The 27,393-nt window shown below is 45.6% G+C and overlaps 1 protein-coding gene and 1 long non-coding RNA gene across 10 annotated transcripts in view; one reads left to right on the top strand and one right to left on the bottom strand.

Moving 5' to 3' along the window:
• Positions 1-27,393, top strand: part of KIAA1217 (KIAA1217 ortholog) — a 669,685-nt gene that overhangs the window by 369,086 nt on the left and 273,206 nt on the right. For 3 of the 9 annotated variants that reach the window (XM_015243246.2, XM_015243256.2, XM_015243243.3), the window contains exon 1: positions 22,539-22,868. The exons of 2 other annotated variants lie outside the window; for them this stretch is intronic. In XM_015243246.2, coding sequence (XP_015098732.2) covers positions 22,799-22,868 — 70 coding nt within the window. In that variant the 5' untranslated portion in view covers positions 22,539-22,798. Of the gene's footprint in view, positions 1-22,536; positions 22,869-27,393 lie in introns of those variants that run through there. 4 more of the 9 variants (XM_072955356.1, XM_072955368.1, XM_072955359.1 and 1 more) reach the window with 3 other exon arrangements.
• On the bottom strand, positions 16,635-21,958 carry LOC140691583 (uncharacterized). Its single transcript, XR_012067337.1, has 2 exons — positions 18,233-21,958; positions 16,635-16,884 (listed from the first exon to the last, which is right to left on the bottom strand). It is a non-coding gene; the product is annotated as an uncharacterized lncRNA (long non-coding RNA).

The following is a 27,393-nucleotide window of genomic DNA, read 5'->3' as shown; positions in this document are numbered from 1 at the left end:
TGGTGGCCGGGGGCTCTGTGGGATGTGTGTTGTCTTTGGAAGTCTGAGGCACTCGTGGTAGGTGGAATATTGATGTTGGGTTTATAACAGGGTGGTTTTTCATTTGTGGGACTTGAAATTTGCTGATGACTCCCTGTGGAATGACTCGGTAATAAATGGGAGGGGTTTTAAATTCCATCAGAGTAAAATGGGAAGATAGTTCCTGTTTTCACTTTTTATGTGGCAGTTGTACCTTAATCTGCTTTTCGGAACAGCTGTTAGAACAGATGTTCATTTTAGATGGTATCTTTTATTTTAGTACACCTAGCAAAAGCCTTTTCATGAGGAGATGTTTGAAAGCCCAGATCTTTTTTCTAATGCGAATAAGCTTCCATTTGTCTGGCATTTTCAGACTGTCACCCACCCTGGCTAAGCCCTTCCAGGGGCACAATCTGCTACTCCAAGCCTTGGAAGGTCTGCATGGAGCCATATCTCCTTCTTGGCCTCGAAAACTTTCAGTGCCCTGACTGTTGTCTGGGGCAGGCTTTCCGCTAATGGGGAGGTCACTGGTCAGTAGAGCAGGTTTAATAGAAGAGGAAAGTTGGCCCCATGGCTGGGAGTATTAGACTCAAAGCCAGGAGCAACATAACATTGCTCTTTTTCCTAATTAACCTCACTGCTGGATTTGGGGGCTTAGCCCCATGGATTGTCATTAAAACAAGAAAGGTCACAGACGGGCTGGTGCGTCCTGCACTTGGTTGATGGAGGAGCAAAAATGTATTATCTCAGAAGAGAAAGTATTTCTCTCATTACCTACAGTATATAATATAGATACATGTATCATTTATAGCATAGGTGTTTCTGTATGTAAAAAAAGAGAGAGACATGCTGAAATAATAGTTTTCAAATCACTTACCTAAAAGCTTGACCTAGAATGAAACAGGAGACCCTCAAGAAGAGGTTCCCTTTCCAACCTGTGTTCTCCATTTATCTATGATCTAAAAGGGGACATTCTTTGCTTGAGAGTGGACTCTTGGGATCACCATTTACCCAACTGTCACTGATGTAAAAGTTTTCACACCTGCACTGTGTACCAGTAAAATCATGGGTAAGATCCCAATGTTTGGGTAATACTAATGCCCCCAGAAGATACGCTGTGTGTTAACCCTGCAGTATAAAGAATTCCAGTTGAGCTAAGGTACAAGTGCATGTACCAGGACATTTTACCTACCTTTGGTAGGTAAAAAGAATCCCCTCCAAGACATTCTCATCAGCATCCTCCTTGGAAGTCTTTAAGCTCTTCCTTGTAACTGTTACTTTATTATTTTTAATTTATCTTAAAAAGTAATCTGTAGCAATATTATTCAGCAATTATAAAGAAATACTAACACATGCTACTACATGGATGGGGCTTGAAGGCATTACGCTAAGTGAAATAGACCAGGCAGGGAGAGGCAAATACTGTATGATCTCACTTATATGTGGAATCTAAAAAAGTCAAAACTCCTAGGAGCAGAGAGCAGAGGGGTGGTTACCAGGGGCTGCAGGTGGGGGAAATGGGGAGATGTTGTTAAAATACAGACTTGTAACTGGAAGATGAGTAAGTCCCAGGGATCTAATGCACATCATAGAGATTATAGTCAATGACACTGTATTAGAAACTGCAAAATTACTAAGAGGCTAGTTTGTAAATGTTCTAACCACAAAAATACAGTGGTCATTATATGATGTGATGGAGAGGTTAGCTAATGCTACAGTGGTAGTCATCTTGCAATATACAAATATATCAAAGGAACACTTTGCACAACTTAAACTTACACGATGTTATATGTCAATTATATCTCAATAAAAACTTAAAGAAAAATAACTTGTAAATATGATTTAAAAAAAAAAAAAGAATCCTTACCTATTTACCAACTTTAAGGAATGCCTTTTGACTCTCCATAAGAAAAACAAAGGAATCCACAAAGGAACAAAGTAACAAGAGGAAAAACCAAGAATCAACATACCTACTCTTAAGCGCTAGTCTCTCCTCCCTCCACGTCCCCTTACATTTTAGCAATATTGTTATTTTTAAATGGCTGTTGTTCATAAAAAATACGTCCTGAAATTGTATTTCCTGCAGCTGTCAGTTTTAGCATCAGATGCATTCTGTCCCCGAGGCAGCCCTTTGACTCCAGTGTTTTCAGTCTTCTCTTGGAGGACTGGGGTTTGGCCTTCCAATATTTCTTCAAAAGGGCTCACAGAAATTGTTTTCCTGAGTTCTTAAAATTGAAAATCCTTTGCCTTTACGCTTGCATGGCATTGCTGAGTGTAAAATTCTCACGTCACACTTGACACCTCTGAAGCTTTTGTGCTATTTACCCTCTGCCTTCCAGGGTTGACTTTTTTCCTCTCCTGATTTGATCTGTATCCAGTGTTTTGTTGTTGTTCTAAGTCTATGTTTCAATTTGTACATGCAAGCCTTATTTCAGAAAAGCTTCTTGAATGATCTTTGCATAGAATTCTACCTTTTTTTCTTCCTGATTCTTCTCCAGAGATACCCATTATTGACCAGTTGGATCTCTTTTGTTTTCCTTATAATTTTTTGTCTAATCACTTTTCACTCTTTTTTGCCCCTTAGTTCATTTCACTCTGTTTCCTCAATTCTACTTACTCTCTGACTCAGATTGTCTTTCCAGCATCGTGGCCTCCCCCTCTTTTCTTCTTCCAACATTGCCTCAGTTCTTTTTTTTTTTTTTCTTTGAAAAACTTTTTTTTTTACATTTTTATTGATTCATAATCATTTTACAGTGTTGTGTCAAATTCCAGTGTTCAGTACAATTTTTCAGTCATACATGGACATATACACACTCATTGTCACATTTTTTTCTCTGTGATTTATCATAACATTTTGTGTATATTTCCCTGTGCTATACAGTGTAATCTTGTTTATCTATTCTACAATTTTGAAATCCCAGTCTATCCCTTCCCACCCTCTACCCCGCCCCCCCCCCCCGGTAACCACAAGTCTGTATTCTCTGTCCATGAGTCCATTTCTGTCCTGTATTTATGCTTTGTTTTTGTTTGTTTGTTTGTTTTTGTTTTTTAGATTCCACATATGAGCGATCTCATATGGTATTTTTCTTTCTCTTTCTGGCTTACTTGCCTCAGTTCTAAGATAGCTTTATTTATGTGCCTTTGAAACTTTCCTCCCAACCCAATTTTGCACTCAATTTTTCCTAACCTGAACTTCCTCCCTCGTCACAACGTTATGGGTTCACTAAGCCTCTTTCTCTCATTCTTGTCTCTTTTGATATTTGCTCACATAACTTTTGTAGCTGACTGAGCCAATCAGTTCATCTCCTCAGTGTCTCCCTCCTGCCTGCCTCCCTCATCATCTATTTCTCGGTCTGGAAGGTCCAACTTCTAGAAAGTATCACTGTCTGTATGTGTCTGTTTCCCTTCTCTGGTTAATACATTCTGTGCTTTTTAAACTATTTCCACCTAGTTAAGAAGGAACCCCTATCAGCAGAGAAAAAAGTACTTGTTAGTACCCTAGGGAATTCAAGAGTCTAACCGTGAGGAGGTCGACCTCATGCATGCAATTTCTTAGAAGTCCAGCGTTTTATCTTAAAAATAAGGCAATATTTTTGTTCAGCTCCATAATATCTGTGTTTGTTTAAAAGATTTGTCTGGAGTGTCTCAAATTGCTCAGCTATTAAATTACGTAACTCCCGCATCCCACCTCTAATCTTTGAGTAAAACTGAAGCCTCAAAGAGATAAGCCGTAATAATAATAATGAGGTTTCAAGAACTTTCTAGGATGTCCTTGGGGGATCCTGAGGGGTACAAGGATGGCAGCCTTGAATAAATCACATGTTGAAAAGGGTCCCTCATTTGCATCTTGGAATCCCTGGCCTCTGGCACCATACCAGGTGCAGATTGGCATTCAGTAATTGTTTGTGGAATTGACTGGAACTGACGGCACAAGATTTCTTCACTACCTACAGCAAGCTGCTGCCTGTTCTGGCTGATTCGTGGTGCTGTTCTGACTAACCTGCAATTGTCCTTTGTACTGAAGGACAGATGGAGGTGGGACCTTAAAGAATCATCTATAATGTCTGTTTATACTTTGATGGTCAGGAGTCAGCTATTGAAATAGATTTTTTCTGGTGATTCCTTTTTTGTCTCCAGGACACCAGACACTGTCTTGAGCCTCAGTGAGGGAGCCCAGTGGACTGTCTGGGAGCCTGGGCTCTGCATTCAAACTGCCTGATTGTGATCAAACCCTGGCACCACCCCTGGTGTTTGTGTGTCTGTGGGCTTTTCAGTTGACCTGTCAAGACTTCATTTCCTCACCTGTCATATGTATGGGGATGATGATGGTACCTACCTCATCCGGTTGTTGAAAGGGATAAATGATGCCACCTGTGGAAACATTCAACTCAAATCCTGAGACACGTGTGCACTTACTAAAAGGCAGATGTCCCTACTGCTCAAAAGTTGACTGAAGGCATGGAGGGCTCATAAGACAAACCCAAAACATTTTGTTTAAAAAGACTTGGAAAATGTGACCCAGAGACTAGGAAGCAGCTCCAGATAATAATTAACTGCCTTGGTGTGAAATTCCAAAATTCCCACAATGAATATAATCATTTATTTTCCCCCTGCCCCCTCCCCCATGCATGCGCATACACTCTTACCCAAAAATAGTAACTTAGTAGAGGAAGGTTTTGCCTACAGGCCTTATGCTGCAGCCATTTCTCATCCTTTTCTTCTAAAGTCAGAACTTCCCGGAAGAGCTTGGCATGCCTGGGACACTGAACCACCTAGCTCTCAGTAGATACAGCCGTAGGCAGCCCTGGACTCCCACTGAGCTTTAGAAGTTAGCCCTGGAGCTTTCTCATGGCAGGATTGCCCTGGTTGACAAACATAAGAAGCCCCAAAGTTTCTCCTATCCACAGATTGCCCCATTCCCCCATGTGTCCTGGGAAAGCCCAGCATGCTCTAGGAATTCCGGAATTAGAACGAGCCACTGAGGGTGTCATGTTTAAGGGGAGGCAGACTACTGATTAATTATTTTTTTAACATCTTCCCATCCTTTGGTATTTACTCCAGGAGATGCCAACCAGAACGCTCCGATTAGCTTTTATATGGAAAGACTCTATAAGAAAACAATGTATAATCTGTATCAGTGAAGTGCTCTGATGAACAGGTGATTTCACAGTGAGGAAAGGATCACACGTGCATAGGTTTGTCATGCTGTCTCCCTCAAAAGTTATCAGGCAACCCTGAAACACAGAGTCTATTTTTTCCTAGCACAGTTTTCCTCTGTTTTATTTAAAGACCTGCCTTGTTACCTGATTGATTTGGTTAGGAGTAAGACACACTGAAGGCACAGAATAGAAAAGTATTTCATTCAGGGGCAATATTTACAGTTTTGAAGCTCCTGCAAAAGAAATCAGATGGGGATCAAAGACCGAAGCAGCAAAAAGGTACTGTGACCTTATTTTCCAAAGCCATCTCCGCAAGGTTAAGTGCTTTATTCATGGCCCAGGCTTCCAAGAGAAGCACATTCAAGACAGATGACATGAGGCCAAGCTAGAGTCCCCCAACCAGAGCTGAAGTGCACACCCAGGTGAGGACCAGGAAGATCCCTAAGGGCCTGGAGGAAAGCATAGGGTCTAGTGAATTCATTCTGTTTGTGACCAGAAGTGACACAGCAGTGGCCGGGGTAGGGCTTCCCTCAAGACCTTGGGAAGCTTACATTGATAATGACTAAAAATCTCTGGCTTCAACACTCCCTTGCTAACTGTTTCCTAGTCTCCAGCAAATCCTATAGTTCTGGTGTTATTGGAATCCTGTGGACTTATCTCAGTACTGAACCGAACTTGAGTCTGCTGGCCTGCAGTGCAGCAAAGCCAGTGTACTGATGCTGGCTTGTGGTGGAGGGAATTACAGCGTTCATTGCAGAGTCTCACAAGGAGGCCAGGTAGCTCATGCTCAAAAGTCTCAAACTCCCTGAAGATTTCGGGGAAAGGCTTTTAAAGGCAGCTTTTGAGGGAGGGCTATAGGATGCATGACTTTCTTCTGATTGGTTGGTGGTGAGATAACGGGGTGTGATGTTTCAGGAGTCTCAGTCATCAGCCTCCTGGTGCCAGCCAGTCTGGGGTGTAAGGGCTTGTGCTCAGCTTGGAGTCACCGTCCCCCACCTGGGCAGGGCTGGGGTGGGGGTGCCTTTAGTCCCTACAGAATGACTCAAAGATATTCTTCAGATTGTTCTGTTTCCCCTTGAGGAGGAACTAGGAATCTGTTTTATTGCTGAACCTGTATCATTAATTTTCTTCTTCAAACTGCTTTTCCTTTGTTTCTGCATTCCCTTACTTCCCTAATTAGCTACTTCATGGGGCTGCCCTTTGGGGCTCTGGGAAGGCCTAGGAGACTCAAGCCTTTTTTCTACCAATAAGAAGTGGAGGATACAGAGGGGCTTTTGTACCCAGGAGAGCCCCACAGCGTCCTGCTCCGTTTCAGTCTGCAGAGACACTTGGTTTTGCAGCAGTAGATATCTGATACAAGATTTTATGCCAGCGTCCAATTTAAACAGCTTCTTGGCAGTGTCCCTCCAGGATCCAAACACTGAGCCCCATGTAGACAAGAGGGTCTTGGCTGTCGTTTGGCTCTCCATCTGTCCTGCTGAATTATAAATACAGCGTGAGAAACTTCTTCCTCCACCATCAGGTGACATGACACTTTTCTTCCTTGAGCCACAGGGGAGAATTCTCTAAATTGCCGCCATCTAACCTGAACAAAAGCAATGGCTTAAATGGGCTCTCCTTGAGGAAGGAAGTATGCTGCTAGATGCACTAATCCACATAGCTCTGTCCACGTCTATAGTAGATGAGAAAAAAAGTTCAGTCCTTAACATCTGACGTGTGAGAGCAGATCTCAGCTCTCCAAAGAGGGCATTCATTTTGTCTTGGTGTTTTCTCCCCCTTCCCTGCTTTTTTAACAAAAAGAATAGTCCTGTTGGCACTTTGGTCTATTGATTGAAAGAGAATTTAAAATAACTTGGTTAGGAAAAAAAAGAGAGAGAGAAGATGATAACACAAAAGAAATCCTAGCCGAGGCAGCATTGCCTGGAGGTAGCTTCTGGGCTCCACTGCCTAAATACCTGGGTTTGAATCCCAGCTCCTCCTCATCCTAAGGGTGTGCTTTTTGTTGAGCTAATGAATGTCTTGTTTCTTCATTTGCAAGATAATCATAATGAGCCCTTCTTCCTAATACTGTGGTGAGGATTAAATATGAAAGCACACTTAAAGAGGTTAGAACAGTGACTAACACCGACTAAGGGATAGTTTGGGATTCTTAAAAAGGCCTCACGTATACCACTGTCCTTACTCAAGTGCTGAACAAATGAAGAGGTAAACAAAAGAATAAGACAAAATGGGACTAAACTATTGGCTTGGTTCCTTGATAAACCCAACGCTCCAAAATAGCGTGGGGTTAAGGCAGCAGTGGGCTACGCCCCAGAATTAGGCTTCCTCCCCAATCCTGGACCCATGGGGACCATCTCTGGCCTCCCAGCATGGCAGCCCAGAGAGAGACTGAGAGAGGGTGTTAGGCTAGGCATGCCCTGTTCCTCGCTAGGGAGGAGTGAGGAGTGGGGTAAGAGGGCTTGGGGGGAAATCCTACCCTCTGGGAAGTCAGGGAGTGGGAAGAAGTGCCCCCTGCCAAGGTGGTCACTCACTGTGAGCAGTTGCAGTTCAACTGAGATTGAATGATTATGCAGTGGACCTGGACGGAGGGAGCCCTGAACAAACACTTCTGAAGGAATAAAGGAAGGAGCGCTGTGTATTTTGCTGTTTGTTTTCATTAAGAATCTCCGAGGAGACTGTAAATAACTTGCCATCCCTTCTAGGCGACCTTCCCCACCAATCCTGGCCTTTATTTTCACCCTCTGCCCAATTTGCAATCCAGGCGTCTGTAGGGCTCCCTTGGTCCTTAGCACAGGCAACCTGTATTTGCATCAGTTTTATGTACCTGTTCTCTCTCTCCGCCCATCCCATGTTCCGCCTTCGTCCCTCCACGCCCCTCAGCGCCCTGTGCATGGTGGGCGTCACACCATTTCCCCAGGTTTTGTGTCACTTCCTGCTCTGTTCAGAGGCCACAGGAAGCAACTGGACTTGTTTCAGGGAGCCCAGAGCAGAGCTGAGGGCAGATCCAGGGACCTTTCTGGGCCACACTGTCTCCACTCTTCACGTTGTTTCTATCCCCAGATTGGTGAATTTGCTATTTAATTCAGTTCAACAACCACTTAATAAAAACTGAAGGTCAAGGAGAACAAGGCAGGCCCTCCACCCCACCCCCACCCAGGAGAACTGCCCTCTAGGGAAGGCCACACTCCGCCAGGCAGCCCTTCAGATTTCCCTCTGCAGGCCGCGCTGAGTGCTCCGTCCTCTTGCTTTCTGTATCAAAGGTGGGTAAGCGTCCCCACCCTGACTGCAGCAGCCCTGAGGAGCATGATTTGAACCTGCCCACCCCTGTGTAAACAATGCAGTCCATTTATTAAGCACTCCTCAGTAGCCGGTTCAGGGTGCCACCTCTTCTTACTCCACACCCCAACTGAACCAAACACTAGGCCGATGGCCCTGGGGCATTTGTCCTTGTTTAAACTGACACCTGAGTCATCCTTGGATGATGGTTCTGAGCCCACGTGCTGCCCAGTACAAGGCTCCGGGAGCACCAGGGTTTCATGCCTGAGGCGCTGTGCACCTGCCCCATCCTCAAGGCTCCCTGGGTATCAGTTATTGGGATGAGGGATAAAGGGTTTTGTTCTGCAGCATCCACCAACAGGAAGGTGGGTACACAGAGGGAGGAGGGCAGCAGGGGGCTGCAGAGCCAGGAAGGTGATGTGGGAAAACACTCCCGGGAAAGTAGGATTGTGGGAACATCTGATGATACCACGTCATCAGGTCAGGGCTGTCATTCATGGGATGGGTGAGGAAGAGGCAGACTGCGGAGAGGAAGTGAGGAGGACACGCAGCTGAGGGATAAATCATACCAGAAAGTGAACAACGGGAGGGTTTTTTTTTTTTTAATAACAAAGAGCTAGAACTTTGCTAATTATATGATTTTAAGAATATGTAACAGTGTTGAGTTTGTGCGAGGAGCTGGTCTCTGTGCTGGACACAGAGAACAGGAAGGTGAGCACCAGGTGGGGTGGAGGAGCCGCCCCCAAGGGGCGGTAAACCAGGGCAGTGGTTTCCAACCTTGCTTTTGCTCCTGTATATAGGAACCTGCAGAATGACTCCTCCTCCCAGGTGACACAAATTTGTCCCCTCCCATCCCATCCCTCTGGAGAATCACCCATCCCATCACAGGCACACACCTGCCAGACACGCTAGGTGGGTATGATAAGCGCAGTGGGGCACACAGGTCAATGTGAGGAGGAAGCAGGAGGTAACACCACCACCCCCCAAATTGGGGCAGACATATTTTTTAAGTTTTCATTTTTCATCTGAAACTCAAATGTATCTTGGCATCCTATATTTTACCTGGTACCCCCACCTGACCCAGAGGGCCTCAGGGCACACTGCCTGGCTGCTCTAAGAAGCACATCTAGCCTCAAGGCTTCCAGGCAATTGGCACAGGAAGCCGCTCCTAGCAGAGTCCTGCCTGGTCAACCTTGGGAAATGTTCCCGATTGTGTTCTGGTTTCGTTTCTAACTTAATAGCAAAAAAAGGAGGGGGGGACAGCATTGCCAAAGGTGGATATTTCAAATAGCTTGGGGGTGAAATCACACTAGTTCACGCTGTACCAAGTATGCGGGGCTGTCAGTGAGAAGAAATGCTGAGGGTGCTGCCTAGGGAGCGCGGACGTTTCCACCCTGCGAAGGGCAACGTGACATCCAGAAGCAGGCTTTTGACTTTCTTGCCCTCTAGTGGCCAAATGCCTAAACGGGGGGTTGAGTTCCTGCTTAGGATCTCTCGTGTCTTTGGACTACCTGCAGCAAGAGACGTAACGGAGAAGGACGTCAGAAGATGCAGGTACGGGAAGATGCCAAACCCCAAAGCCAGCCTGGGCAGCGCCTGGACCCGGGAAGAGGTGTCGCAGGCTGTGCTGCTGCCTCTTCCCACTTCATGTGGCTCCCGAGTGAGGTTCCAGGTCCTGGGGATGGAATCTGCCCACAGTTGCCTTTAACGTTCCTTCATTCACCCGACAGACATTACCAGAGTTATCTACTGTGGACCAGGCATGGTGCTGGGTGCTGGCATCACATCTGACATATGGAGTTAAACCTAAGAGTTTGTGCAGCACTCTAGAAACCACACCCAAGGCAAACTGAACACACATCACTAGGCACAGGAATTTTAGAATCGCAAAATGACGGATCCATTTTCAGTTGAACTCCAATTTTCTGGCCACCTTCTTTCTTCATAACTCATACATACAGCGTCTTTTCGATAAATGGTCATTAGACTTCTTGGCAACTATTTATAATTTGGCACAGTAATCAATCAGATTTCATATAATACAAAATTAATGCCATGTGATGTGCCTAGAGCTATTCCTAACTTTATATATATAAAAAAAACTTGGGCCTTGGCAGAATGTTGAATTTTTCCCCTTTCCTAGAATGAGCAATACTGAGTTACTGACATTGAATGAACATACCAACAGAAAGCTGTTAGAAGAGGGAAGTTGTTTGGAAAGAGTTGGGCCTATCTGCGGTAGTATTGACCCAACTAAAATCAGTGGAAAAACCTGGGTGGGATGTTGATATGTCACTTCAGTTTGTGCAGCTTGGTGGGACTCTCTTCCCTGCGTCTGCCACCTGGCATGCGATGAATCTTTTCGCCATGCCAATTTCCCAGGTGGCTCTCCAATCTGCCCGCTCGTTTCACCCTTACTTCCTCCTTAGTTTAGATTCTCACGTCTCTTTTTCCTGAACGAGTATAATAGGCATTTTAGTGGAGTCCCTTTTCCCGCTTCTCTGAAATCCATTCTCCACACAGGTTTGTCTAAAACACAGATCGTGACTCCGCAGTGCTCACAGGATAAATTTCAGGCTTCCTGTGCATCGAAAGCAGACCACCACCTGTCCAGCCACAGCCACCATCATTCCATCATCCTTCCCATCACATCCCTGCCAGGGTCTTGCAGGTGCTCTGAGTTGGTCTGTGGACCTGTCAGATGACCATCCAAACATAAATCTACTCTTTGCCTTATTGTTTGTGAGTTTTCTCCTTTGTAAATCCATGTAGCCCCAAGGTGACCAAAGCCCACTGTAAACATGTCGTGAGTCTGTACTGACTGTGTTTTAAGAGCTTGTTTCTGGCAGGTGCTTCCTACACTCAGTTTTGACATAGTCTCACCTCCCTAATCCGTCTTGCAAACGCACTGTCACTGGGCCTGCCGCACTCAAATCTGAGGTCCCTGATTACTGAGGTCCCTGCATTTTATTGTCATTGACAGTGCTAGACATTGACAAAAGGTACCAAAATAAGTTCCCTGAATTCAGTAGACAGGGAAGAGAGATCGATACCACCATGTGGGTGTGACCTGGTGAATATTAAGTCCTGCCCAGTAATGCCACTCCCTGCTTAGACCCACCAACCTTAGTCACCTGTCTGGGTCTCCTGGGGATCGTGACCCACAGTGGGATGATAAAGGCTTGTTTATCGTGTTACGACTGAGATTCACAGGATGACCTGTGACATTCTATTCATTCATGTACCACAACTAAACTGGCACGCACTACGTGCCAGGCTCCGGGCTGCTTTTATCCTCACCACAACCCTGGGAGGTAGGTACTATTATTATTTCCATTTTATTGGTAGGAAAATGGAAGTCACCTGCCCAGGCTGGCCTAGCAAGTAAGTGATGGAGCAGAGACTCAGGCTTGGACTCATGTCTGTGCTCTCTCCACGCTGACCCTCCTGCAGAAATGTTAGCAGCTCGGGGGAGGGTGTAGCTCAGGGGTAGAGCATGTGCTTAGCATGCTCGAGGTCCTGGGTTTGATCCCCAGTACCTTCATCAAAAATAAATAAGAAATATTAGCAGCCCAAGGTGCTTAAAGCCATGTGGTTCCGTTTATCTTAGAGCTCAGTGGGGCACCCTGCTCAGCCCCTGTGTAAAGGTGAGGCCTCGAGAACTAGGCGGTAGCTTGTAGGTGTTGTCAGCATTGGAGTTCCAGGAGGAACAGCGAACATCAACCCAAGTAACCGTCCCCTCCCTCCCATTCGTAGAGCCGGGGCACCGGCCGGGAGGGCTGCTTGTTATGATGGGTTCTTCTCTTCCCTCACTAGTAGGGACCTGGCTTGTCTGGAAAAGTTGCAGTGGGAAAACTGAGATTTCAGTTTATAACTGAGAGGAGTCTCAGGATTTATCCAGACTAAAGCCTTCACTTCACAGTTGAAACTCCAGGGCCCAGACAGGTTAAATAACCGCTCATCCGGGATCGCACAGCTCAGGAGAGGGCGTGAGTCTGCTTCTGGGTAAACTGAGAACCTGAATCAAACAAGCTTTGTTCGTGATTACATTCTGCCTTCGTTCTGTGATCTTTGGGATTTTCATTCACTGGGCTTGAGTTTTTTGGTTTGATTTTTTTCTTCTTAGTGAGTAAACATAGATGCTGGTCTGATGGTCTTCGTGATTTCTGTGTCATTGTGACTTGAACCTGTGTGAGATGGGTGAGCTTTAACTTGGGAGAATATTTAAACCAGGGCTGGAGGGCTGCAGGGCTCTTGTTCTTATGAACAAATACACGGAGAAGGCGGGAAGGGGTAACAGAGGGACATTGTCCGTGACTCTCAGCAGACGTACCATGAAACTGTACATTTATTACAGCTCTTAACTAATTGCCCTCCCGCTCATCAACCTCCTCCCCACCCCTCGCTCCCCATTCAATACAGCTTCCATTGTACCAACAGGATCACTTTCTAAAGCACAGATTTGGTCCATTCATTCCTCACTGCCTACAGCTTACAATTTAAACTTCTCATTTGAAATGCAAGAAGCCCTCAGAAGAGCCCTTACATATTTTATCAATCTCCTGCCAATCCCCATCCTCACCATCAATTTTTTACTTATTTTTATTTTTAAACATTTTTAGAAATTGAACTGTGGTTAATTGACAATGTAATATTAGCTTCAGGTGTACAACATAGTGATTTGGTATTTTTATAGCTTATACTCCACTTAAAGTTATTGTAAAATATTGGCTATATTCCCTGTCCTGTACATTACATCCTGTGCTGTATCTTATTTATTTTATGCTTAGTAGTTTGCACCTCTTAATTCCCTTCCACTAAATTACCCCTCCCCCCTCCTACCCGCTGGTAACCACTCGTTTGTTCTGTGTATCTAGGAGTCTGTTTCTGTTTTGTTATATTCATTCCTTTGTTTTATTTTTTAGTCTCCACATATAAGTGAAGACATACCATATCTGTCTTTCTCTGTGTGATTTACTTGAAGAAGTAATAATAACCACCAGGTCCATCCACGTTGTTGCAAATGGCAGAATTTCATTCTTTTTTTATAGCTGAGTAACATTCCATTGTGTACATACCACATCTTCTTTATCCTTTCATCTAATGGTGGACACTTAGGTTGCTTCCGTATCTTGGCTCCTGTAAATAAAGCTGCTGTGAACATTGGGGTGCAGGTGTCTTCAATTTGGGTCTTAATTTCCTTCAGATATATACTCAGGAGTGGGATTGCTGGATCGTACGGTAGTTCTGTTTTTAGTTTTTTGAGAAATAGCCATACTGTTTTCCATAGTGGCTGCACCAGTTTACGCTCCCACTAACAGTGCATGAGAATTTCCTTTTCTCCACATCCTCTCCAACACTTGTTATTTGTGTCTTTCTGACGATAGCCATTCTGAAATCTCACTGTGGTCCTGGTTTCCATTTCCCTGGGAAGTTGAACATCTTTTCATGTACCTGTTGGCCATCCATATATCTTCTTTGAAAAAGTATCTATTCAGGTCTTCCATCCACTATTCATTTTTTTTAAAACACCTTCACTTTCTGCCATTATTTGCCACCACCTGATATGCACACCACATTGGCTAATGTGCTTGGGGTCCCTGGGTTGAAATGCTCTTTCCCCAGTGAGTCAGCTGGTGAAAGTCTCTTCATTCTTTGAGACCACATGGCACCTTCTCTCCCAGGCCTTTCCTGTTCTTGACAAGAATGGTTGCTCCTCCTCCCATGCCCATGAATTATGTCTTTACTAGAACTCTTCTCTTCTTTCCCTAGTTAAGTGAACTTGGATATCATCCTCTTTTTCTCGGTGTCTCAGTGGGTCAAGGGCAGTGGCAGGAGCTGGGGACTCAAAGATGATCTAAAATGATTCCCATTCTTTTGAGACCTCACAGTCTCAGGAGACAAGCTCATATATAAACAGTGAAATACTGTGCAGTGTGTTAAACGTTTACAAATCTATGGCTTCTCTTATCCATCCCCCCATCCTTAGCATCCACTAATAGTACATCAGTGCTCTATGATTTCTCAAACAAATGAAGGTGTGAATGAATGATGAAGATGGTTAGACTGGTCACCTTTAACCTAAATCAGTACTCCATGCTGCAACGCCTTATGAGGCAATTTTAAGTTACATGAACAAAACATTTTACTTTTAAAAAAACTGTTACGTGTTTACTGTATGTAGGAAAAGATACAACTGTTTATCAAACCCATACTGTTAACAATATTATAGGTGACAAAAAGCTTAATCCTTTTAAGTCTATACTAATATACTATTGTAATGTAAGAATTAGATGGCAGAAAACAAATTGCTGAATTTTGAGAAATACTGACTTAAGATCATTTTCATTGTTTCCTTCTTTTTTTAGGTTTTGTTCTTTCCCTGAATCCAGTCTGTATAAATTTGCCTTTAGAATTTTGGGAATCTCTTGAAATAAATCTTTTGCTGTAAAAAATGTGTGACCCAGGGCAATATAAATCTTTTTAAAGATAGAGCAAAAACACTGTGTGTGTTTTGAAGGTGTACCAAACCACATTTTCATTTATGTTTGTATTTATTTGTGACCTAAAGATCAGGTTTATTTCCCTCAATGGGAGATTATTTGAAAATACCCAGATTTGGGGTTCTCTCTGTACATAAATTGAAATCTGGCTCCACGTCTATTAACCTCACTCCTTTCTGTTTACCATGATGATTTACATGAGGTTAAGATGTAAAGGCAAGAGTTGGAGTGGTTGGTTTTGATGACACGTGGAGGGTACAGGGATCCTCCAGGAAGGCAGTGCAGCTGGTTCGCAAGCTTTACCTTCACGACCCGCGCCCAGGAGACTCGCTAGGAGGAACAGTGTGTGTATGGCGCCCCCTGACTCTGCAGTCTCTATATTTATTTTAACTTAGAAGTGATTCTGTAAACTCTCCTCTTCAATGTCCTTTCATAGGTGTGACCTGTTCAGGTGACCACACAAAGGCTGGGTTATATGAGGAAGTAGGAGGATGAGGAAATGGCTTTCCCAGGCCCCCTGAGCCATTGGGCATAGTTCTTTGACATGTAGGTATAGCAGTAGCTACACGATGGTGACAGCAACTCTGGGAAGCCAACAGGGATCTGTCCTTGTCCCTCGTTCAGCTGCTCCATGCCTGCCTGGTCTCCTCTATCTGCGGCTGCCATTCAACTATTTCTCTCTCTCCTCCATGGCTTTTACCCGCTAATGTCTCTGTGGGTCTCAGCTTTTGCTCACCGTACTGCCTACATCTGGGGTGACCAACTCAACTCAGTTTCTCTGGGACTTTCCAGGTTTTAAGCCCCAAATTTCCACATCCTAGAAACACCCAAAGTCCTGGGCAAATCATCTCTTTTCTATGTGTCTCATATTCAAAGTCTGTAAGAAAGAAGAGGGGAGACCTGACTGGGTCTCTTAGCCCTTCCCCAGCCCATAGCACCCAGACTCTCCCACCAGGCTCTCCCATCAGGATGCTTATCCCTACTGGCTGGACCGAAGTCAGGCCTGGGAGTGGCCTAGAGCAGCTTCCCCAGCATCCTTCTCAGAAGGGACTTGTGAGCTGAGCAAGCCTGGAAATACTGTCACTTCTTCTCGGGTCCCCTTTTCACTTTGTACAGTGTGTCATTTATCAGCGTCCTGGCTCATTATGCTTATCGGGTGCGGGTGCGTTGAACGGGGGATGTGTGTGCATATGTGGGGGAGTCGGTAGAAATGACTTGTTATCATTTCATCCCCTTTACTTTTATGAAACCAATCATGTTCCACAGATTAAACTCCTCATAAAGTGTTATGGAAACCCTGGCCCAACTTCTAATTCTATTTGATCCCACTCGACCTTGTCCACTCCAGAGAATGTAAAGCTTGCAAAAGGGAATGTTTCAATAGCAGAACAGTGGAACCTGGGAAATGTTGACTTTTAAGCTCTTAGCATGTGAGGATGAAGACAGAATTCACAGTGACTAAAGGCAGAGATGCTGAGCCATGGAGCAGTTGGTCACTGCTGGAGGTCTTCATCTACTTGGCCAATTTCAGCACCCCACCCACCCACTTGGCCCCAGAAATTAGGTTCTTCATTAGTAAAACTGTTTTTCCCATCTGCAAGAGACAGAAGTTCTCCCCTTCCCTTAAATTCTGGGGGCTGGGTTGGGGGAGAGGAAAATGAAATCACTGTAAAAATACTTAAGCTCTGAAAGACATGTTTGATTTTCAGGAACTGACCATAAAAGTAAAGGGTGGGAAAGCTGGAGAGAGCCAGGGTTCCAGGCAGGGTGGTGCTGCTGCCACTGCATCCCACACCCCCGGGGCACCCTGCAACCTGAGAGCACCCCACGTCTCCATCTCCGGGCTTCGGCAGCACTGTCCTCCATTTGTGGGGAGCACGGCCAGCGCAGTTCATCATTTCTGTGTCGCTGTGCACACCTGTCAGCCTCTGGGGGTGAAACAGAAAGGTTTTGGCACTGACTCCTGCATTCTCTGCTGTCCGTGGCTCTCTTATAAATCAAGTCTGGCTGTTAATCACCGAAGCTAAGAATTGATGACAAAAGTTAAAAAACAAATCTAGATGCATTATTGAAACAAAGTCTAGCTCAGCATTTACTTGGCACTGAAGCATACAGAGGCGATCAGTCCAGTTTCAAGTGAGTTTCCCCTGTGCTGATAGAGAAGGTGAGGAGGTCTGAGTTCTAGAGGATGGGGCAGAGGAGAGCACAGGCTCAGGGGAGGGAGCAGTAAAGCCCCTCCCCCCGGCTGGGCTCCCAGTATGCCTGTCATAGGCCCGGCTTTCCAGTGTATCGAGGTCATCTCCAGGGCAGGCTCTCAGAGCCCCCCACTCCCTACCCCTGTGCTGCACAGGTGTGCCTTCACGGCTGTGCCTCCCCCAGCTCACCTCACAGGCCCTTTCCGCTGCTGAACCTGTCTAGGCTCCTCTCCAGTATCTCCGATGGGTGGTCCCAGCCTCCCCTCCCCAGGAAGCCCTGCCCACCTGGGACGGTCCACGGTGGTACAGAACCGGCACATGGGCAGGCACACGCAGCTCACACCAGGTCTCAGTGAGCAGAGAGGACCTTAATGTCTGATGCCTCAAGGCTTGTACAGCAGTCCCCCTCCCCCTCCAAGTAATACCAGATCCAATGCTACAGTTGAGGGGAGAGGGATTTTGGAAAAAACTAGGTACACCCTCCCAATTACAGATCCTGACTTGATTCTTCATTTCCTTAGAGCAAGAGGAATTAGTATAATTGAGGGGTGCCCTAGGGCATTCGAAAGAAAAGAGGATAAAAGATCCTAAGTGTTGACTAAGTGTGATAGTGTGAAGGCCAGGATACAGGAGTGACAGGAGCCTGACTGGCGGTAAGGCTCCAGGCCTCAGTTTGCTCATCTGAAGAATGGGCGAAGGAAACGGGGAGACATGAACCACACAGGAGCCGGGTCTTCTGGTTCTGTGGTTGGTTCCCTGTCATTCTTGTCCCGTCCCACTCCTAACAGCTCACTGCAGCTCTGAGGGAGGCCACGTGCAGAAGCTCCAAGGCAGACATAGACCAGGGAAGTGCCTTTCCATGGAGGCCTCACCAAACACTCCATATTGAAAGGGTTCAGAATGGCCCCACTGGGTAAAACAAGGAAGCAAGCAAGATCTGGTATTTGTGGATGTTCTCACAGGGCCATGGACTCCTCCCCGGGGCCATTAGGAACTCAGTGGAGTATGTCGCGGTTCAGTTCTCTCTGGGAGGAGAGGCGTGAGCACATGCAAGTTGCAATTTTCACTTAAATGTTGCCACCTGGGATCCAGACTTGGTCTGCGGTGACCAGGCCCTGGTTTCTCCCTGATGCTCTGCACACGTGGAACTTAGCTACAGAGTTTTGCAGACGAGGTCTTTGCTCTTCAGTATCCAGCAGCTTAAAAGAGATAAAAAGAAACCCCAGTAAAAATGAACATCAATGGATTCTCTTGAAAAGAAAGCAAATCTGCTTAAAGCATTAACACATTGGATCTAAGTCTGCCTCATATTTATAAGCACATGAGGAATTTGTATGGAGTAGGGAAGGAAAGTTCCCAGACGTCAGAATAGAGAGACTGAAATCAGTGGAGGGGGCTCTTGGCCACCTTGCTTCTCTTTGGCCGGCAGGGTCTCCGTGGAGCAACTGGGATGTTAAGAACTGCAAGTAAGAGCAGGAAGATGGGTTATTCTCTGGAGAGAATGCTGGAGGTATATACATGGTTACCGGGTCACATCGGTAAGATCTTTGCCCTAAACACAGAAAGGAAAATCCGTTTTGGTGAATGAATCGTGCAGAGTATCGTGTTGCGGAATTTATGTTTTCCAGTGTGGAATTGTTGGTGGTGCTTGTAATGCAGCTCTGATGACGTTCACACCTTTAATTAATGCTTCGATTTCTCTCGTGAGGTCTGCGTCTGGAAACTCAAACAGCGTTATTATGTTCATTTCACGTCTGGAAACCAGAGGAGCGCGTAGGGCTTATCTTGGGCTGCAGATAGGTGATCATCTGTGCTGGTCTGCCAGGGACAGTCGTGGTTTCTGCATCTTGTCCTGTTGTCATTATTAATGGTGTCCCCTTTCCCGATCACAAGTGCTCTGGTTTATATTTAAGTATAAGGTCACCCGAGCCAGCTGACACCCTGCTGGCAAAAGTAGGATTGAAGATCCTGCATTTCATTCACCAGAGCATCCATTTAAGCAAATGTTTTCCCAGTTGTCAAAAGCCCTTTATTTCTGACTTACAGAGTGACACACAACAGCGTGTCCTTTAGAAAAGCAGATGGGTGACACATCAAACATGAGGTCTCTGGTTGAAACATTCTCACTTGTTTTTCCATTTTGTTTTGTTTAACTTTCACCGTTATCATTGCCTTGGAAAATGGCATTTTATGACTTCAGCAAGCATTAATTATTTCTTTTGTGTCCCCATGTCAAATCATTTTAAACCAGCGTGTTCTTAATAGGGTTTAAAGTGAAAAAAAAAAAACCAAAACTGAAACATAGCAGCATAATTCCACTAATGCTTGATGCTAGCGATGATTTTTCTCTTGAAAAGCTTACACAAAGGAAGCTGACATGCTTTCTTCAGCCCTGTAATTAAACAGGCCTGCTGAGAAGTCTTACGCAATAGTTTATGATTTTTGTGACTAACGCCCATCATGGCGGACGCCCGTTGGAGTTGGGTTATCACAACCAATAATGGCCCAGTTCTGTAATGGGTTCACTCTGACTGCAAAATCACCGTTGGCCCTTACAGCACTCTTATCTCATCAGCTGTCTTTCCTTTTAAAGGACACTTTTCTCTGTGTTAGCTCATTTGGAGTCATGAATTGCCAACATATGGAGCCATTAACCGAGAAATTGTCTTGCACCTTTCCTGGTTAACAGAAATGGAGTTGAAAATTTAGCCCGTCGGTCTCCTTCCTGTCGCGCTCTCTGTGACTGCAGGAAAAATCACGTTGCAAGTTCTTCCCCGCTTTCCTTACACCTCTCACAGCCAATTTCAAAGTATGGCAGTAGGCAGATTGGGTCGTAATAGCAATTTTTTTAACCCAGAAATTAAATTAAACCAAAAAGCCTCATGCACTTCGAGTTCAAATAGTGTTTCTTCCAGAAAGAACATCTCCACAGTAACAGCAGTGACAATGATAGTATTTTTCATGAAGATCTGAGTTACTAAACTAATGCAGATTGCAGAGGATGGTTACTGTTTTCCTGAGACCCTTCGCAGAGAAACTGGCAATCAGTGAAAAGTTGTTAGTAAGGTCTGTGTGCTTCAGGGAGGGGTGTATAGAAAAGTCAGTGCCCTGGCATTAATGCAGAGCCTTCTCCAGCTGTTTCCAGTTCCAGCTCTCCAGGAGGAACAAAGGGCCGATAACTAATACAATAGAAGCTCTCCCCCAGGATGATCAGAAAGTTTGACTATTCAAGAGAACATGTTTTACTGTAAATGTCTAGATTTTGTGATCCTTCATGATTTATGTTTCTTACCTCCACTGGTAATGCCTTTTTCTTTTGTGCATACACCAAAGAATTTGCTTGGAGGAATGTCCACAGAGGCAGCAGCCTGCTTTGCCTGTGGGGGAGGGGAGGGTCAGAGCAGCTGGACCACGTGGTTGACCAGGGAGTTCTTTGGGCTGCTTGGAGACTCAGGCTGGTGGGAGAGCTGCCCCGCATTTTGCTTATCTGAGAATCAACAAGAGAGCTTATCTGCTCTCACACTTTCCAGACAGACCCAGGCGAGCATAATCTGCATCTAAAAATGGATCTTTTCTGCCTGGATTGAGGCTGCCAGGAAGGGCCCCAGGTAGGGCAGGGTGCTGTTGGTGATGGAGGACTGCAATTGGAGATGCCTGGCTGTCTCCTCCATCCTGGGGTTTTTGCCTCTGTACTGTGTCAAGTGACAGGTAGAAACTGTCAGGAGCAGCCTCTTCACACATCAGCTCAAGTCGGGTTGGGGTCAGAGCCCAAAGCCCAGAGCATCTGGTATAGGCTGATGATCTGGTGCTGCAGTGTGACGTGATGTCTCTCTGTCTCTCTCTCATTCTACCTCGCCTCCATCCTTCCTGGCATTAATAATTTGAAGACACACACACAACGTCTCTACAAGGGTCTGGATAATCTGGATCTGGGGGCTTGAGCACAGATCCCTCCTTCCCTGAACACTGTGTACCTGAGGAAATAGTTAAGTTTTAAGGAGATTCATCGGGCCTTTGCCGCAGGCCACCAGCCCAGAAACTAAGATTAGTTCCTCCTTAAAGCAAGATTACCAGGTCATTCTGTTGCAAAGTCATGGCGTCCTTGGGTAATCTGCCCTGGCCACCCAACTTTCTGCCTCCCTGCTGCCCGGCTTGGGTGTAACTTTCTGGAAGATCCACTACATCCTCCTGGGTTTTAAGAAAAATCCTTTTAGGAATTGAGGGGTCTCTTCTGTTTCTCCTGATGTGAGTTGAGCTCACTTCCTGGCACAATTACTTTCCTATGTCCTTTACGGCCTACTGAGTCTTTTTGTCCTAAATGGACAAAATCTGTCCCCCACGCTGCCAAAACACACCGGTGACTCAAGGTCAGAATCTGGAGGACAGGCCAGCCATTGTTCTGCCCACATTCTTCATCTAAATTAATCTACAACCTTGCCTGAATGGCCGGTAAACTGGGTCAAGTTATGGTCAGTGGGCTAACCATTGTGTGTTTCTTCTCCCTCAAATGAAGGGGCCCCCATCGATTAAAACATCACGCTCTTCTTACCAGTGGGTGTGTTACTTGTTGATATCCCACATAGCAGCGCCAACGTTGCTCAGATTGTTTTCCTGGTTTTTTTTTTTGGACACTGTGCCTCCTCTTTTCACTTTCTGGGAAATTTGCCAGTGTTTCAAGGACTGGGTAAAGAACTAAATAAATATTTGTAGGTAGTTTAAAAGGAGAGTGAGTCCAGTGGATGTAACTTTGCCCATCCAAAGAAAAAAGCACGTTAATTGCCTTTCAGATATTTTAAAGTAATTCACTTGAGAGAGTCAGGTTGATTTTTTACTAGTTTACTTTTCAGGTTTTGTGGTCAAGGCGTGGGGGGGAGTGTAGAGGGGAGGGGGAAGAGTCCAGAAAGTCTAGGCAAATGAGCACAAACTTTTAGAAGTCCCGCTGAAGTGACTGAAATTGACAGTGTGAACAGTCAGCTACATCTTCGTGTTTGTTAATCAGGCTCTAAACAGTCGGTGCAAGCAAGCGTTTCCTTCAGAACCTTCCACAGAGGCCCCTTCTTTCTCACTGTTCTTTTTGAAACCGATTTCACTGAAATTTGGGACGTTCAGCAGTTGGCTGTTTTATTTCTATGTGTACCAGCCTATTGGGGAGGCTGACTCTGAGCCTGAGATTCAAGAGACCAGAGAAGCGGCTTCCAGCAAGGGCTCCTGCCTGTGAGCCACTGAAATGTTTTTCCTTCCCGGCCGCGGACTCACGGCCGGCCGTTTGCGGCGCGGGCACCGGGCCGCCTGGGGCCCGGGCGGGCGAGCCGATCACCTGTTGGGGCCTCCGGGAGCGCGCGGCGCGGGCAGGGCGGGGGCGCAGCGCGCACTCCTCGCGGACCCGTCCGGCGGGCGAGCGGGCGGACGGGCGGACGGACGCGGGGACGCGCGCGCCGAGGGACGCGGGAGGCCCGGCGCTGGAATGCAGTTTTCCGCGGCGAGAGAGACTTTGCACGGGAGTAGAGAATAGTTTGGGGTGGGGTTTCGCACCGTCCCCTCCTCCCCGCCCCCGGGGGCCCCCTTCCAGGCGCTTTCTGGGAGCTTTTTCAGAACTGCGCTCTGAAGTTTGAAGAACAGCGAGGAGCTGGGGCCGTAGGCAGGGACAATGGAAGAAAATGAAAGCCAGAAATGTGAGCCGAGCCTTCCTTACTCAGCAGACTGCCGACAGATGCAGGGTAAGTAACAGGCTCATTCAAAGATGGAGTTACAGTTAACGAGTGTCCCTTGCCGCTTGCTGCTGCTTTTTTAGAACTGGAGACAGGGCGCCTGGCACAGTAGAAGGCATATTTCTCGGGGTGATGCGTTTTCCAAACTGGAGAGCTGTGAGCTTGACTTGATCTCTGGCAGGATTTTCTTTAAGCAGCTAAAGAAGTGGAGGGGTGATGTCACATTTGTAGCACAGTAAGCAGTCAGTATGTGCTAGATCTCTAGGCAGTGACAAATGTATCGTGAAAAGCAGCTTTTAATCCTCCCTGCTCCAGCCGTGGGAGAGAGGACCTCTTTCTGGGGAGGCAGCACTTCCATTCATTGGTTGGAGCAAATTCATGTTCAGTGCAAGTTTTGTTGTGTTTTAGAGATGAATTGCAGAGTTTGGGGGATATTTTATTTTACAGATCGGAGCAGCAAGGGGGCACTTGTACATGTGGAGGATAGCTGAAACTTTGAATTATCTTGTGTGCTTTAATTCAAAAGCTGGGAGCTGTTAGACAATTTTGGTCAATTTTCTCCAAGCGGTTTCCCTTTAATTGTGTTTACAATAGACTTGTCTTTTCCGTAGGGAATTTCCAGAAGCTCATGTTGTTCCAAAGAAATTTTGCAGTGGGGTTGGGTGGAGAGAGGACGTGTCTGCTCTCCAGTGTCTGACGTCTGTGATTCCAGAGCCTCTCCTGAAGTATCACCCAGGCAGCGTGTTGGGACACCTCACAGTCCAGAACCACCCAGCACCCACCCTACCCCAGGTTCATCCAGGGGCCAGTCAGTCAGTGTGCTTGAGGGGCTGCAGGGCTGTGCGTGGGAGTAGTGACAATGCACAGGGGAAAAGGTGTGTGTTTTTGAAAAACGCAAAGGGAAGTAACAAATGACTCATCCACACTGAAAATGCAAATCAAAGCCAGACAAGAAAAATTCAATTGGGATAGAAAGCCCCTCCACCCCCACCTCCCTCCCCGCCTTGAAATGCAAGAAATTTTAAGACGAGTAAACCCCAGAGAATTCCCGGAGTCTAGTCATCGTCTAGGTGGCTGTGTTTGTGCTTCCAAGCAGAGCCCTCTCTCCTTAAGGGCCCTGGTCAGTGGGGCTCCCTCCCCTTCCTTTCTCCCCTTTTGATAGACAGGATCCTTCAGCAGGAATTCAACCTCTGGGCTTCTGTTAAAAGAAATGACTCAGAATCTAGAGGGGCAGTTAGAGTGGGACCGATTGAAGAGACAACTTTCAAACAACCGCAGCAATTCAAGGACACTTCAGAGGCTGGAGATGGTTGGACTGAGGGAGTGTGATCACTTTCTTTCTTCACTTATTCAGTGAATATTGAGCATCTGTTATGGTCACTGTTTTAGCTGCTGGGGATCCAGCAATAAACAAAGTAGACCAAAAATACTTGCTTTCATTGAATTTATATTCTAAGAGCCAAGTTTGCGGGAAGGGGAGGGGTAGAGAAAGGTAATGAATGAGTAGGTAGAATAGTGTGTTGGAGGACAGGGTTGCCAGATTTAGCAAATAAAAATACAGGAGGCCCAGTTAAATCTGAATTTCAGATAAACAACAAATAATTTTTAGTATAAGTATATCCCATGCAATATTTGGGACATACTTATGCTACAAATTATTTGTTATTTATCTGAAATTCAGATTTAACTGCATATTGTATTTTATCTAGCAGCCCTATTAGGTAGGAATAAAGCAGTGGGGAAAACTAAGGCAGGGAAAGGGAATAGGGAGTGTGGGGAGAGAGTGGGAGTGGAACTGTAGTAGGATTATTAGGGAGATCCTCACTGGTGTGATATTTGAACAAAGAGGTGAGGAGGGGAACAGAAAGGGCATTTTCAAAGAACAGCATGAAGAAAGGATGGGAGGAAAAGAGGTTAAGAGGTCAAAAAAAAAAAAATCAAAAAATGGGCAGAAGACCTAAACAAGCAATTCCCCAATGAAGACACACAAATAGCCAACAGGCATATGAAAAGATGTTCAATATCACTAATTATTAGAGAAATGCAAATCAGAACTCACACTGATCAGAATGGCCGTCATTAAAAAGTCTGCAATAGTAAATGCTGGAGAGGGTGTGGAGGAAAAGGAACCCTCCTACTGTTGGTGGGAATGTAAATTGGTGCCACCACTGTGGAGAATGGTATGGTGGTTCTGTAAAAAACTAAAATTAGAGTTACCGTATGATCCAGCAGTCCCACTCCTGGTCACATATCAGGAGAAAACTCTAAATTCAAGAAGATACATGCACCCCAATGTTCATAGTGCACTATTGACAATAGCCAAGACATGGAAGCTACCTAAATGTCCATCAATGGATAATTGGATAAAGATTACACACACACACAATGAATGGAATAGTACTTGGCCATAAAAAAGAATGCAGTAATACCATTTGCAGTAACATGGATAGACCTAGAAATTATCATATTAAGTGAAATAAGTCAGAGGAAAACAAATATCATATGATGTCACTTATATGTGGAATCTTTAAAAAAAAAAGATACAAATGAACTTACTTTTAAACCAGAAATAGACTCACAGATATAGAAAACGAACTGTGGTGAACAAAGGGGAAAAGCAATGGTGAGGATGGATAAATTTGGGATTAGCAGATACACACTACTATAAATAAAATAGATAAACAACAAGGTCCTATTGTATAGCACAGGGAACTGAATTTAATAGCTTATAATAACCTATAATGGAAAAGAATCAGAAAAAGAATATATATATATGTATGTAAAACTAAATCACTTTGCTGTTCTAACACAACATTGTAAATCAGCTCTACTTCAATAAAAAAAAATTCTATGAAAAAAAAAAAGAGGTTAAGACCCAATTCTAGGCCAGGTCAGGTAGGGGCTGTGACACTTTGGTGAGGACTTAGGGTTTTATTTCCAGGGCGGTGGGAGCTGCTGGCAGGTCTGACTGGTCTTATAAAAGGTGAAGACTGGGGGCTGTACTGAGAATAACCCAAGAGGGAGTGGGGGAAGGGCAGGAAGGCCAGTTAAGAGGTTTCCCCAGTAAACCAGGTGCTCGCTTGGACCAACGTGTCATAGAGCAGGTGTTGCGAATGAGATGTGTTCTAGGTGTACATTGAAGATCAAACGAATTGGCCGAGGGATTGGTTGTGTTAAGAGAGAAAGAGGAGGGCAAAGATAACTCCAGAAATTTTGGTCTGCGTAGTTGGAAGAAAAGAGTTGCCATTTACCTCAAGGTTTGGAAAGTGTTTGAGAATCTCAGAGTACCTGAGAGGGTGCTTACAGCCTGGAAGTGGGTGGAGAGCAGAAAATCTTTTGGCTACACCAGGATCCAGGAGCTTATCTGGCATCCAGGTGGAGGTGCTGATTGCAACTTGGATAGTCGTGGCTAATTTGAGGAGGGAGGACTGTGAAAGGTGGACTAGGGTTGGGTCCTTGTGCAGAAAGAAAGTTTCCAGAGATGTGCCCTGGGGCACTCCAGCAGGTCAGGGAGCCTAGACAGGGTGGCTGAGACATTGTGAAAGGGGGCTGAGAATTCAGGTTTGATTTCTAAGTTCCCATGAGTTCTGGGCAAAAATGATGCTGTGAAGGAGTGTGGCTTCACCTCCAGTTCTTTGATGCGTTAAAGGACCAGGCCTCTGATGCTCACGTCACCTGTATACCATGTGCCCATTCCTGTCACTCTGCTCTTGATGGTGTTTGGCCTTGTAACACCAGTGACAGCATGGTGTTTCAGGGCAAAGACCATGCCTCCTTCATCTTCACATTCCCAGAACCTAACAGAGCATCAGGAAGGTAGACGCCTTCCAGTAGATTATGTGCTGAACAAGAGGCTAATTCCCCCCCCCCCCAGGGCTTTGACTTTATCAGCCCACTGTAGATAAGGATCCCTTGGGTGATCGTGTAACTAGTTGTTCAGACCGAGACACTTTTGAAAGTGAAAAGGAACGCTGTAAATAATTTTGCTGGGACAACTGTTGTCACCCAGAACTGTTTTGGCAAACTGGGCATATGGTCACCTGGAAGGTAGCTCTAATTGTTGAGACTTCCTTGGCTGAGCAGTCAGCTCTTGGGTAATAACAGTGTGAAAGGGTGCTTGGAAGTACAGAGTGGTACTGAGTAATCACTGGTTGGATTTGAATCTAACTATCATGCTTCTTTTGAAGGCCGTGGGCTCCTCAGAGTGGCCCTGGAGGTGGGTTCCTTGAGATGCTCGTGTCTGCTCACAGCTGCCCTGAGGGGTCTGTCTGCTTCTGCTCTGACCCCTGAGGTCTAGAATCTCCTGTTGCAGGTGCAGTGAAACCAGTGTTTTAAGACACGAGTATTCACTAGGGTGGTAATCATTTCATGATACTGTCCACCTTAAACTCGGGCAGTGCTAGATAGCAGTTAGATCTCAGTGAAGCTGGAAAAGAAAAATAGTGTTGGCAGCCCTGCAGACAGCAAGCTTGGAGAGTCCCAGACATTCTGCTCTTTGCTCCTCAGTCTACTCTAAAATTGCCCCATCAGTCTC

Source organism: Vicugna pacos, chromosome 35, assembly GCF_048564905.1.
Source record: "Vicugna pacos chromosome 35, VicPac4, whole genome shotgun sequence".
Lineage (NCBI taxonomy): Eukaryota > Metazoa > Chordata > Mammalia > Artiodactyla > Camelidae > Vicugna > Vicugna pacos.
This window is presented reverse-complemented; position numbering and strand designations above follow the sequence as displayed.